This window comes from Xenopus laevis, chromosome 2L, assembly GCF_017654675.1.
Source record: "Xenopus laevis strain J_2021 chromosome 2L, Xenopus_laevis_v10.1, whole genome shotgun sequence".
NCBI classification, from domain to species: Eukaryota; Metazoa; Chordata; class Amphibia; order Anura; family Pipidae; genus Xenopus; species Xenopus laevis.
In genome coordinates this window covers 148,100,547-148,114,714 of record NC_054373.1, presented here as the reverse complement: position 1 = coordinate 148,114,714, position 14,168 = coordinate 148,100,547, and the positions used below count along the sequence as shown (strand labels likewise).

At 40.2% G+C, this 14,168-nt stretch overlaps 1 protein-coding gene across 3 annotated transcripts in view; it reads right to left on the bottom strand.

The window, feature by feature from the left end:
- Positions 1–11,863, bottom strand: part of pip4k2c.L (phosphatidylinositol-5-phosphate 4-kinase, type II, gamma L homeolog) — a 28,651-nt gene extending 16,788 nt beyond the window's left edge. The window contains exons 1-3 of one of the 3 annotated variants that reach the window (XM_018247469.2): positions 11,454–11,863; positions 4,487–4,584; positions 3,606–3,702 (exon numbers count right to left, since the gene is read on the bottom strand). In XM_018247469.2, coding sequence (XP_018102958.1) covers positions 3,606–3,702; positions 4,487–4,584; positions 11,454–11,810 — 552 coding nt within the window. In that variant the 5' untranslated portion in view covers positions 11,811–11,863. The remainder of the gene's footprint in view (positions 1–3,605; positions 3,703–4,486; positions 4,585–11,453) is intronic. The other 2 variants (XM_018247468.2, XM_018247470.2) reach the window with 2 other exon arrangements.
- Between the last annotated feature and the right edge of the window lie 2,305 nt (positions 11,864–14,168).

Sequence of the window (14,168 nt, the reverse complement as noted above, 5' to 3'; positions counted from 1 at the left end):
TATTGAAGTTACCGCCTGCAGTTTTCGCTCTCTCAGAGAGCTGAAGGAATCCAGATAAGTACGGGACGTCGGAGCTACAGCACAAGCCTGATAACGCCCATTAACCTTTCCGATTGGCCAGCTTGCATTTTTTAGTAGTTGTATGCACAAAATGTCTCAATGTCTTAAATAAATTGATAATGGGTTGAGTGCAGAGGACCTCTTCTATTTGTCTATAAGAATACTCAAATATATGGATTCCACATTTTAATTAGCTTCCCTTTCATATGATGTGATCATTAACATTATAATAGTGGTAGTATCTGAAAAGAGTTTAGTATCAGGTAGTAGAGATGCTTGTTGATGACAGACAAGGAGATAAAATTACTTTCCTGAGATGTGTGTGTCTATTTATAATTGCTGGAAGAGCTAACACCAGATAATAAGTTCTCACTAGTTATATAGCAGTCACTACTTTGCTCTCACTGGTATGGACTTCATGCTGCATGCTCAACTAAACCTCATTTCCATATCCACTTTGCATGTTATCGCATTTTCAGGTGAATGGAAAGGGCTGCTCTTTGGCACCCAGTTCATTTGCCTGATACTGAGTGATAATCTCTTAATGTAAATACTCTGTGCCATAAAACGATGTATATTTTCACTTCAAACGGGAAGTGGCATGCTGATCAGTGCCGGCCATGGAACACCTAAAACAATGTTTAACTTGAATGAATTACATTGCACCCTTGGTACTTTTGTTTTCCTACTCCACTTGAAACAGCAGCCCTGACATGATTTACAACAAATTGAAAGGCTTTTTTTAAAAAAAATATGCACAAATTTAATGCCAGAAAAAAATTACACGTACTACAATAAGAGGTATTATTTGATATGGAGACCTTTCTATGTATGACATTAGCCACAAACTTTTAATTCACCATGGTTACTAAACTCCTAACGTGCTACTTATTCACCATGGTCACTAAACTTCTGGACCTGGCACAATTTTCCCATCATAGTGAATCCCTGTGCATCACAGTCATGACAAGTCCCATATGGATTTTACTCCTGCCCCAAAACCTAAGGCTAATGTCACACATAGCTTTGCCCACTGACAGAAAGAGATACATGGAACTGCCATGGCTATTTCAATCAGAAAAATTATTTTGTCTGCACTTTTACGAAGCTCCCACCATCTAAAAATATCAGTGTTGTGTAACCCCATATGACATTAGCTATGCCGACCATCAAGTCACAAAAGTAACACAAAAACATGATATCTATAGCCAAAAAATTTAATTTACAGTCTTTGCTGCAGATTTCTAGGTCTCATACTGTCCCCTTTGTGCTGTAGGAATTAAGAAAAGACCATGATCTGCGTAACTATCTTAACATCTCAACATATTAACTGTCCATTAACAATTTGAAATCGCAATGTTAGAGCAATATGTTCTTCCATTTTATAATTGGTTTCAAGTAGGAATTTCAATCCTGTACAACTATAAATGGACATTAAGCAGGATAGAAAACCAGAAAACGTTAAAAAGCGCTCTCAAGCATTACTTTCACAACAGGACCACTGGCATTTTACGGCTTGATAAGAAGATTGCTTATATTAAGAGGATTGTATGTATAATAACTAGAACTTAATAAAGTACCATGAACATTAAGTACTAAGTAATAGCTAGAACTTACTCGGAGCCTAAATCCTAGCTAAGAACCTACATATTTTTTAGCAATGATCTCAATATGCCAAGACACGTCGCCCTCAGATAAGGTGGCATTTCAGCAAACTAAAAGTGCTGGGAATGTTCAACAGACTTTGATTATACATGAAAATTGCAGAATAAATGAGCAAGTGCAGGAGTGGGAAGCTGGTGACAGAGCAGAATTGGTAATGAACATTTTTTAATAATTAAATCATATCAAATAAACCACACATTAAAAAATTTACCCCTATTTGAGTCACATGTACAGAGATTTGTAGTAAAAGCATACTTTAAAACCAGTACATAGCAAGAAAAGCCCATTTGAAAGGAGCATAAAGCAAGCAAATAAATAAAGTAAGGGGACTGTGCCACATATCCAAAAGTATAGACGTTAATGGGTTAAGCCAAGCATGAAAAAAATAGCAAACACTTTCACTGCAGTGAAATTTCAGTATGTATTAGTGTTTGGAATATTTAACACTTTTAATCACCTACACTAGGGTTTTGACTATGCCCATTATAGAATTTCAGGCACATTTCATTCAAGGCAAAACGAATTGCTGGAGACAAAATCAGGTACTTTTCAGGTGAATAAAGTAGCACATGTACCATTATACGTGGAAGAAATATTAAAGCAAATAATGTTTCATACATCCAGTAAGCCATTACAATAAAAGGTGGATTTAATAAACCTGGATTCTTAACAATGCAAAATATTTTTATATTTTAATGCATGAAGAGAGAATGAAACGAGACAGATGCTGAGAGGGGAATGGTGAAGTGTAACAAAGGGATCCTGTCATCAGAAAACATGTTTTTTTTCAAAACGCATCAGTTAATAGTTAATAGTGCTTCTCCAGCAGAATTCTGCTCTGAAATCAATTTCTCAAAAGAGCAAACAGATTTTTTTATATTCAATTTTGCAATCTGACATGGGGCTAGACATTTTGTCAATTTCCCAGCTGACCCATGTCATGTGACTTGTGCCTGCACTTTAGGAGAGAAATGCTTTCTGGCTTTTCCTTCTCAAAGTAACTGAATGTGTCTCAGTGAGACATGGGTTTTTACTATTGAGTGTTGTTCTTAGATCTACCAGGCAGCTGTTATCTGGTTACCTTCCCATTGTTCTTTTGTTTTGCTGCTGGGGGGGGGGGGGGAAGGGAGGGGGTGATATCACTCCAACTTGCAGTACAGCAGTAAAAAGTGATTGAAGTTTATCAGAGCACAAGTCACATGACTGGGGGCAGCTGGGAAATTGACAATATTTCTAGCTCCATGTCAGATTTCAAAATTGAATATAAAAAAATCTGTTTGCTCTTATGAGAAATGGATTTCAGTGCAGAATTCTGCTGGAGCAGCACTATTAACAGATTCATTTTGAAAAAAAATTTTTTTCCCATGACAGTATCCCTTTAATTATTTCAAAAAATGTGTACAGCATTTTTAAATGATTATATTTATAAAATATCTTATTTTCTTAATTTTAGAGATGAGATTAAAAATCTGTGTTAGGGTGTTTTTTGTGTACACACAATTTCTGTTTTTTTTAATTGGAATGCAACAAAGTTACATTTTACATAGCAGTATAACATGTCAGGTACTTGACCCTAATTTATGTGTGAACTATCCATGTCTAGCTCTTATTAAAGCAGATGCATCTAATTGTCTAGTGTGAGATCAGCAAAGAGCTATGAAAGCTGAATTCAGATTAGTTACTATGCCAGGCAACTCCATCGACCATCTGAAAGTTAGAAGGTTTGCTTCTTTTCTCTGACTTACAAAAAGAAGGGTTTTTTGTTCCTAAAACAATCTGAGTTTGGGGTTTGGAAACCCACAACCCTACAAAAGTGGAAGGGAAAGATGAACAACTTTGGGTGTGCCCACCTGCTGGCCTAGCTTCTTGTTCTTACTTACCTGGAAGTCTTGGTCATCTATCCCAAATCTCTCCCGCAGATTTCTGAAAACCTGTGGACAGTAGTCTTTGAATTTGAAGTGACTGGGTAGGTTTTCCCTGTAAAAAGAATTAATACAGTGCTATTGAGGATTTAGTGAGTGACCTTTACTTTCCTACACAATATCTAATATAAGTAATTAATAAAACTGGACTTGCTCACTGAAGACGTTTCACATAACCACCAGTGATGCCACATTCCTACTTCTCCCATTGTTCTTTGACTGCTATTACAGATTCTGCAATAATTGACTAAATTAAAGTGTAAATGTATATTCTGGAAAACTTTAAAAGGGCACTTAAAACGTTAAGAAGTGCACTTCTGCTAAAAATGAGCACAACAAATAGGACTTCTGTGGATAATGTATCATTCTTTTACAGTAGAACTCCATTTTAAGGTTTTCAGGGGAACAGAAAAAAACAGTGTAAAATTCAGGAAACATAGCTTTTGTTCAAAGAGAGATAAGTAGCACTGGATAAAAAACCTCTCACCAAGTTGCAGTGATTTCAAGAGCATCTCATTATACTGCTGCATGAGTACTTTGAATTACTCCATGGAATTAACTGGTGAACAGTTATTGGCTCAGGTGGTAGCTTTGAAACATTAAAATCATTTTTTTTTTTAACAAATCATATCAACTAAATTTTCTTAGAAAATAATAACTTTCCTTTAGGTGGAGGTATGCTTGTCCTTAGTAAGGATATGGAACGCACATTTGGTAAGATTTATCAATGACTTGGCATTCTAATGAAAATGGTATCGCTCAAAAATGAAAGAGTTTGTTACACAGTACAATGCAGTAATGCATATATACAAAAACATAAATAAGACTTGAAAGTATACCTGTTGAAAAGATGATTTGTGACTTTAATTTTGGAATTAGCTTTGAAATCGTCTGGTAAGAGCATCACTGGGACAGGCACTTGGATAAGTTCATTTACCTAAAAAATTTAAATAAAATAATAAATAGTGAATTTCACACCAAAGCATATTAGAGTTAGGTGAATGTTGCAAACATTTTTTGTACAAGGAAGAAATAATGAGAAATGTAATAAACAGGCTAGAACTTCAGGCATTGACGGATTCTTGCTGGGTGATCCACCAGCCTTATGGTTCAGGTCTCTGTAATGTTGTGAAGTCGCAAGGTCCAACCAGCAATTAAGTATATATATATATATATATATATATATATATATCTATATCTCCCTGTAGACAACACAGGTATCTACCGTTCCTAAATGAAATTACAAATGGCTTACTTTCAACAATATTCAACTCAAACATATTTTATTTATATTTAAGGGCAAAAATTGTGTTTAATTATCTTGCATAATCTTGAGTAACCTCCCATGAACCAATCGATAAACTGTATTTAAGAGTAAGCTAGAGTGAGTTAATCACGTTCTCTCTAAAAAAACGAATACAGGTATGGAATCAGTTATCCGGAAACCCGTTATACAGAAAGCTCTAAATTACGGAAAGGCTGTCTCCCATAGACTCCATTTTATCCAAATAATCCAAAGTTTTATAAATGATTTCCTTTTTCTCTGTAGCAGATATAACTCAGACAGACAGACGGCACTTCTGGAATGTGGTTTATTAGGGTTGCTGCTGTTAGACACCTAACGCGTTTTGGGAATGTATCCCTTAGTCATAGGCGGTGTGCCTATGACTAAGGGATACGTTCCCGAAACGCGTTAGGTGTCTAACAGCAGCAACCCTTATAAACCACATTCCAGAAGTGCCGTCTGTCTGTCTGAGTTATATGTGCCTACAGTGGGGACACTGTCGACTGAGCACCTGGAGGAGGGGAGGTCCGGTGAGCTGAAGCGGTCTTGATTTTTATTTTTGTCTTATCTGCAGAATAATAAAACAGAACCTTGTACTTGATCCCAACTAAAATATAATTAATCCTTATTGGAAGCAAAACCAGTCTACTGGGTTTATTTAATGTTCAAATGATTTTCTGGTAGACTTAAAGTATGAAGATCCAAATTATGGAAAGATCCGTTATCAGGAAAACCCCAGGACCCGAGCATTCTGGATAACAGGTCCCATACCTGTACTTGCAAGTTCACTATATTTTTCATAAATCCCAGAAATTCCATGCAGACTTCAGTTGCTTGAGGAAATCAGGTAACATCTTGAACATTCAAGTTTTCAAGAAACAAAATATGAAATATTCAATTGCCAACATTAGAACATTTAGTTTCCATTGATGTAAATAATATTTCAGTAGATGTTAGTTGGGAGAAATGAAAGCCTCATTGATTCTAGTTCATTATATCAAATCTCCAAAACTAGGATACCTGGATGGAAAACAAATTGCACAATACTGTTGGCAGGCCCGGATTTACACAGTGGGCACCCCTAGGCCCACTGCCGTTTGTCGCCCCTGTCCCCTCCCCTTTATTCGTGCAAATTTTCATCATCTGGACCGTAGCCAAGGGGATTGGCGCATGGGAAAATTAAAAAATTATTGTATATGCAGTGCATTCCCAGTGTTTTTGAACCAATGTGGGATTGGTTGGGCAGCATGCCGCCCCCCTAAAATCCTGCCGCCCTAGGCCCGGGCCTAGGTGGCCTTTCCACAAATCCAGGCCTGACTGTTGGGCAAATCTAAACATGCTAGCTAAACATGAATCTCTGACCTCTACCTTTAATAAACTTGCTCTCCGGTTTAATACTTTATACAACACTATTTCATTTTAGTTGACCTTCCCTTAAACAGATTGGAGATAATAGAGAAACAGCAAATTGTGAACTAGTTTAGAAATCCATAGAAATAAATAAATGCAAAATTGCTCTCAAATTAACAAACATGTAACTGGACAACAGCTGATATGGGTATTTCTTAACAAGACAGGAATTAATTAGTCCTTCAATAAGCCAGCAATGCCTATGGGATATGCGCGTCCACAGCCTGACGATTACAGATGTATTTTACCATCATAATTATCTCTGCATGAAATCTTGCTTCTCCAAGCAGAAATCTAAGAAAATAAATCTGGACCAAAAGAAGAAACTGTTGCATATTTGTCAATGGTATTATTCTGAATAGAGACAAAATAAGCGTCGTTATGGCAGAAGCCTTATACAGACCCCCAGGGCTGGAACTAGGGGTAGGCATTTATCAGGGCAGTACAGTGGATCTTTACATTTGGCCAATACACTTTTCAGGGAACAGGAGCAACAGCCTAAAAACTAAGTTTAGCTATGATTTTCACTAAAGGGGTGCCTAACACATTGGCACCCCCATTGAATTGAACTTTTTTTTTGTTGTCCTTTAACAGTAGCTTCAAACAGGGTGAATAAAGAGAACACTACAATTTGTATGTACATAGACAGCTACAGAGCACTACTTAAAGGGATTGTCATGATTTTTATGGTGTCATTTTTATTTCTAAATTACATTATTTATACTGTAAAAAAAACTCCTTCTACCATGTAAATACTATTCCTGATACAACAAATTTATTTATTTTAGTGAGTAGGCAGCCATCTCTGGTCACTGTGCCTGATCCTGTGCTTTCAGAAAGATCCAGCACTTCATGATGGAACTGCTTTCAGACAAGCTATTGTTTCCCCAACTCAATGTAACTGAAGGAGTCACAGTGGGACTTTTTACTATTGAGTGCTATTCTTATGTCTTACTAGGGAGCTGTTATCTTGTGTCAGAGATCTGTTTTCTTGTTACATTTCGATTGTTCTGCTGACGGCCTGCTGGTGGGGGGGGGGGGAAGGGAGGGGGTGATATCACTCCAACTTGCAGCACAGCGGAAAAGAATGACTAGCATTTATCAGAGCACAAGTCACATGACTGGGGGCAGCTGGGAAGCTGACAATATGTCTAGCCCCATGTCAGATTTCAAAATTAAATATAAAAAAATCTTTTAGAAAATGGATTTCAGTGCAGAAGTCTGCTGGAGCAGCACTATTAACTGATGCGTTAGAAAAAAGAAAAAGAAGTTTTCCCATGACAGAAAACTGCAATTGTAGCTATTTGAAAATAAAAACTGAAAATTAATGAAGTATGCTGGAACATTGCTTAAAACAATGCAAAATTTAAATTTTGGTTTTACATAATCTAAAAACTCTTAAGGAAAAGAGCAGATTATGGTCTTATTTGACCACATGTGGGTTAGTCGATAGGCCTCCTAAGTGCAAATATTTTTAAAAAAGGAAATCGTGGGGGGGGGGTTATTAACATTCCTTTAACCCTAGAGGGCCATATTAATTTATAATTCTAATAATGAGAGCTAGTTTAAGAGAGTTCAAAGGCAGAAAAATTCACTCCATGCATCGTCAGCTTGGAGTTATGTATTACACCCTGTGGCAGTAATAGTCTCGGTCTTTCTGCTTTGCCATACTGAAAAAGTGATTACACGGAGAATGTGACTATTTAAAGTGATACGGACACTGCTATAACTGGACAGCGCTGAGGAAATTAAGTTGCTTCCACCACTCACACTGGGCTTGGGGTGGGAAGATCTTTCTTCCGGTTGGAGTACAAATTTCAACAGTATCCTGGCCTACCAAAAAAAAACTGTGCCGCTACAAGTCCCATGTGAGTTATAATTTTCCCAGCTTAAAGGATAAGGAAAGGTAAAATACAAATAAAGTTGTTTTTAATGCCCACAAAATGGAGAGATACATACAGGATTCCTTGCTCTATCCGTTTTCCCCTCTTTCTGTAATCCAAGAGCATAGTAAAAATCTTTGTAAGGTGGATATAAAAGCAAATCCATCCCTTTCGCTATCCAAATCTGTTGTAATAGGGCTTGCACATGCGCAGTAAAAATTTGGTAAGCCCTGCGCATGCATACAATATCCTTTTCTTCCCCCATGCGAGCAGCGATATTACGGTCGGCAATGGCAATGGGGGAAGACTAAATTTAGCGCATGTGCACTTCAGACAGGGACGTGACGCGCACTTGGCCAACATGGCGGCTGCAACGTTTGGAAAGGGCTGAAACTTCAACGGGACGGTGTGAGTGCAGGAGATCGAATTGGGCAGTGAAAGTAATGCGGTTCAGGAGGGGAGCACCCAAGCAACATTTAAAGATAGGTTTAAAAAATTACCTTTCCTTCTCCTTTAAGTCTGGTATGGAGGTCAATGGATGAGTAACCCTGGGCTACTTTCTAAAAGGAAACTAGGAAATGCAGAAATCTGGTTGGCTCTATGAACTACTTACTTCAAACTAAATAAACCAATAGCATGAATGCAAGCCACAAGTATTCTAGTTGTCTCCTGCTTTAAACCTTAATATAAAACCACTCAAAATGGAATTTGGCTGCAACAAAAAACAGGAATTTAAGTGTAGTGTTAGAAGCTTTTAGAAATGAAAATACACTTGTAACTATTGCTAACCGGCATATTTCTGGCTGGAACAATTCCATCACCACAGCAACCAACATTTCCACTTTATCTGGGTGAATGAAATCAGCAGTGAGACAGAGATACTCATGTGATGCTATCAACTGACTGCAATGTTGTTTTGCATATTCCCGGGGCATTGCTTCACGACTTATAAAACACATTATATATCATCACATAAACATTTAAAGTTATACCAACACCTTTCAGGGCTCCAATCAAGCAATCTCAGGGGTGTACGGCCAATTCTCAATCATATAATCAAAGTTTGGAATAAAGCATTCCTGGGCCAGCACTTCCCTTAGTGAAACAAGTGTCTTTATTTTACACACATCACAGTGCTCCAACGTTTCGGTCCCTCTTGGGACCTTTCTCAAGGATGACTTTATAAAGATATTAGAAGTCACCTTGGAGTTATGTGACCCGTATAAAAGCACTTGGCCTTCGGCCTAGTGCTTTTATATGGTCACATAACTCCTTGGTGACATAATATCTTTATAAATTACAGTAGGGGGTACATTATCCTATATATATATATATATATATATATATATATATATATATATATATATATATATTCTATATATCTATCACATATTACAGGTCCCATACTTGCTTATTGTACCCCTAAAAACTCATGATTACTTGATTAGCAATAATTGTATGCCCACACCAGAAGCTCCCTTCCCGTTTAGATAGCTTGCTGCTTGCAAAAGACAATTTTTGGCGTCAGATCGACAGAATGTATCCTACAAATCAGATGTCACGTGGGTCAAAATATAATGAGACTGATAGAAAAATCTGGTATGTAAATGTCTACATGGGAGACGCATCTGTAGGAAGGAATGCTGCTTAAAGGGCAAGACAACCCCAAAATAAAAATGTGCCCAATAAAAACAAAGCAGAATTCTGATCAACTTTTCAATATACCATTTTAAAACATTTTAAGTGCTTATTTGTAAAAACTATTGCTATTGAAAGCCGCATTTGCTTAACGGGTGGTTGTTACTTTTTAAACAATGTTGCAAAATTTCCCAAGCAAAGAAAGGTCTGTTAATCAGCTGCCTTGTCTCACGTTGTACCAAGAGTCTGAGCCAGGCCTGGACTGGCAATCTGTGGGGTCTGGCAAATGCCAGAGGGGCTGCTATAAGGTGCCATAGAAAGTCAGTATTTAGTGGGCCGGTGGGGCTGTTTGGGCCTCTGTGTGGAGTGATTGGGCCTCGGTGTACCTGAAATGCCAGGGCCTATTTTAATTCTCAGTCCGGACCTGGTCTGTGCCATCAGGACAGACAGTAGACAGGGACAGACAATCACTGTTTTCAATAGCAATACATATACAAATCACTTAAAGCAGAAGTAAAGTCTGTTTGCACTTGGGGGTGCCAAATGTTAGGCACCCCCAAGTGATTGTAGTGACTTATCTGAAATCTGAAAAGTCTGCACCAGCCCAGGTTATTCCAGTGAGCACCACGGAGAGATCTTCTTCCGGCGTCTTCTTTCTTCAAATTTCCTGGGGGAAACGCATGCGCAGTAGAGCGAAATAGGCGACTTTTTAGTTAAAGTTCAGCTTTTCGTTCTACTGCGCATGCGCAACTTCACGAAGATAGAGGAAGCAGGAAGAAAATCTCTCCATGGTGCTCACTGGTATAACCCCGGGCTGGTGCAGCTTTTTGCTGATAGGAGCACCAGCCCGGGATTTCAGATAAGTCAATACAATCACTTGGGATGCTGATCATTTGGCACCCCCATTGCAGACTTTCCATCTCGTTTAAGGGTCAGGGCACACAGGCAGATTCATGGAGATTAGTCGCTCGGCAACAAATCTCTTTTTTCGGGGCAACTAATCTCCCTGAACTGCCTCCCCGCCGACTAAAATCGAAATCGCCAGCGGGATGGCACTTGGCGTGATTCGTTTACCGAAGTCATCCGAGTTGCCTCACAAGGAAACTTCTGACGACTTCGAAAAACGCATTGCGCCGAGTGCCATAACGCCGGCGATTTGAATTTTAGCCGACGGGAAGACAGTTCGGAGAGATTAGTTGCCGGGCGACTAATCTCCCCGAATCTGCCTTGTCATGTGCCCTGACCCTTAAACAACATAGAAATTTGTAATGAAATTATAATGCAAAAGTTGCATAGAATTAGGTTTTTCTTTTTGGGTTGACATTCACTTTAAATGTATTTTGTCATCAGGCAACACTATCATTATGGGTTTACATCCCCTTTATCTAAATACCAATTAACCGGTACTTTATACATATTCTAAGGGGGGGTTATATGGCTGTGGGCCGTAGGAAGTGTACGTAACGTTGGCAGCAAATCACACTGGCTAGATCTCTGCTGTGCAACTGCTGTTTGGCTGCTTGGATGTGACCTGAGCAAGAGTTTGCCCTGAGCATTACCCGCTCTCCCCAGGCAGCAGCTGTCACTCACCGAGTGGTTGACTCCCCACATGAACACACTGATGAGCGGGTCGCTGGCCCGGAACACCTTCACTTTCTGCTGCACGAAGTGCTTCTTTTTGGTCTTGGTCTTAGCTGTAGCGGCCGACAAGATCCCCACTGCCGCGGAGGAAGAGGCGGAAGAAACAGCGGGCATTGCGCCGGAGGAGGACATGTCAGCACGGGGATACGTGAATTGTCGGCAACGGCCACCACCCCCGAGCCTCCTCCTCCTCTTCACGCCGGTACCCCGCTGGCCTCCGTGGCCAACTTTCCCCGCCCCAAGCGACTCACCTGGGCGCCTAGCGCGCTTGCGCAAAAGCGCACCACCTCCACCCAAGCTGCTCATTGGCGGCTCGGCAACCCTACGTCATTCCAGCGGAGCGACGAAATCGCCATGGATGTTTTGCTTTTATAAGAGCTGAGCTGGGACTAGGGGCAGCGGTGCCATGTTACATGAGGGCAGTGCCTGTCTGGGAATAGTTTTACTTGTGAGCTTCTAGGGGGGATTTACCACAAGCAGGGCGGAGGCGTAGCCTAGTGTGGACATTTCATAGCAAACTGCGCTGTGCGTGCGTTTACACGTACCTCACTTCACTGCTTTCCTTTGGGAATGTGTCTATGCAAGTCATTAGGCAAACAAGCACTAGCCGAAAACTGGGAGTACATGGGGGAAGTGATTCCCTGCTGTGGGGCTTTTCCCTCTGTCATGGCGGATGTTTGTGTGTGGAACTCGAAAGCAACTGAGTTTTTATTATGGGGGCAATGCGTGTGTCACACAGAAAATACTGCTTTTTGGTATCTCCCAATTGCTGCCTTTCTGTTTGGGGTCTGAGCCATTCTTCTGAAGGGGGCAATGTACTCATATAAGCCACAGTTGCTCTAGTCAGACATACATGTCATTTTTACACTGCCGGGGGCAAGACACAGGCTCATTAATAAACACTGGGCAGTAGGGTTGCCACCTGTTCTAGAAAAAAATACCGGCCTTCCTATATACATATCTTTTTTCCCTATTAATAACATTGGGAGTAGCCATCATTTTTATTGGCCAGGCCCGTAAAATACCAGCCAGGTGGCAACCCAGTCAGTAACCCATAACATACAGCCATCCAGCACTTTGGTAATAGGAGCTTTTCAGGGGTGCACGCAAAGCAATGTGTTCACCTTCACATCTTTTAGACAAAATACATCGTAAATTGCAGCACTCCCAGGTAGTAATAAAACTGCCCTTATTACAGCTTTACATCTGGCACAGCAACGTTTTGGACCTCTCTGGGGCTTATTTATAAACACTGGGCAAATTTGCACCTGGGCAGTAACCCATAACAATCAATCCGTTGTTAGGCTTTTTTTTAAGCGAGCTGCAGGTTTAACAATAAAAGCAAGTATGCGGTTGCTATGGGTTACTGCCCAGGTGCAAAATTGCCCAGTGTTTATAAATGAGCCCCACGCCAACTGCACTTAGAAAAATTTCAGCAGAATTGCATGATAGTGGATAAGAAAGTGCAATGGTGCTGGAATTACAAAGGAAAAAATGCATTGAGTAAAAAAAAAATAAAAACACGGTTATTGTGTCTGAAAGCACATTTGCAAACTGCATCTGGATAGTGATTCACCAGCCTAGTAAATATCCAGCTAGGGCCAAGGTTGGACTGGGCTGGCGGGACACCGGGAAAAAACATGGTAGGCATAGTTCCTTCTAATTCATTCGTGGCTATATGCACAATGTGTTGTGTGCTTTGGCCTCAAAATTTGTGAGTGTGTACACGAGCACACAGCTTAAAGGGAACATTGGCCCCACTGGTCCAGACCCCACTCCTTGCCCCAGTCTGATGTTCCTGCCCTCCCTCTCTGTCCTGGTCACGGCAAAAAATAGGTACACACGTGAACGCGCAGCGGGGGCTGAAGTGGATTGCAGCTGGCTGCCCCAGTCCGACCCTGGCTAGGGCCTGTACTGGTACTAAACATTTAATTTGTAATTACCCTCCTTTAATTCCTTTTCTTTTGCAGTAAAGGTTGTGCAGCCTTTGCCTTTCAGTTGTATTTTTCTACATAATTTTAGGTTGTTTTTAGTTATCCACAGTATATGGTGACTGAGCTTCAGGTGAACTGTTCCCTCTAATTCCATCACAGCTATGTGTACAAAAAAATGCTAAATGTTGTGTTTTCATACAATATTCTTTGTGTTTGTGTGCATGAGCGTACAGTTTAGAGGGAACATTGTGTGAGATGGCTCCTATTTCTATAAACTTGTTGCAGGTTTCTCCTGCCTTTACATTTGGTAAGTGTGCATCTGGCTGCTCTTGGCTTTACATTTAGTAAGTATAGGGGACTGGTAAATAGTGTCCTCATTTAATGTGCATTCCCCTAAGGGTTGTCTACTAAATGGGCCCTTAGTTATTGGAGGAAATCATTCTTCCCTCCCTGGGTTAAAGACTGACCCCTAGCTTTCCCGAGTTTGGCCAGTAGATGGCAGAGTGCTATAATATAAAAGGGTAAGCCATGCGGCTCTAACAGCTTTTTGCCAGTGACTCTCCTAAATGGAAGAGAGTCAACCATGGGGCATATAATTGGTGCAGGATTTAGTAAGGGGCAGCTAGATTAGCGTTGCCACTTCTGACTTCAGCAAAAACCAAACAAATGGGAGGATGATGGCATTGGGGACGGAGCAGTGATACAAAGGGGTGAAGTTATGACATTTGGG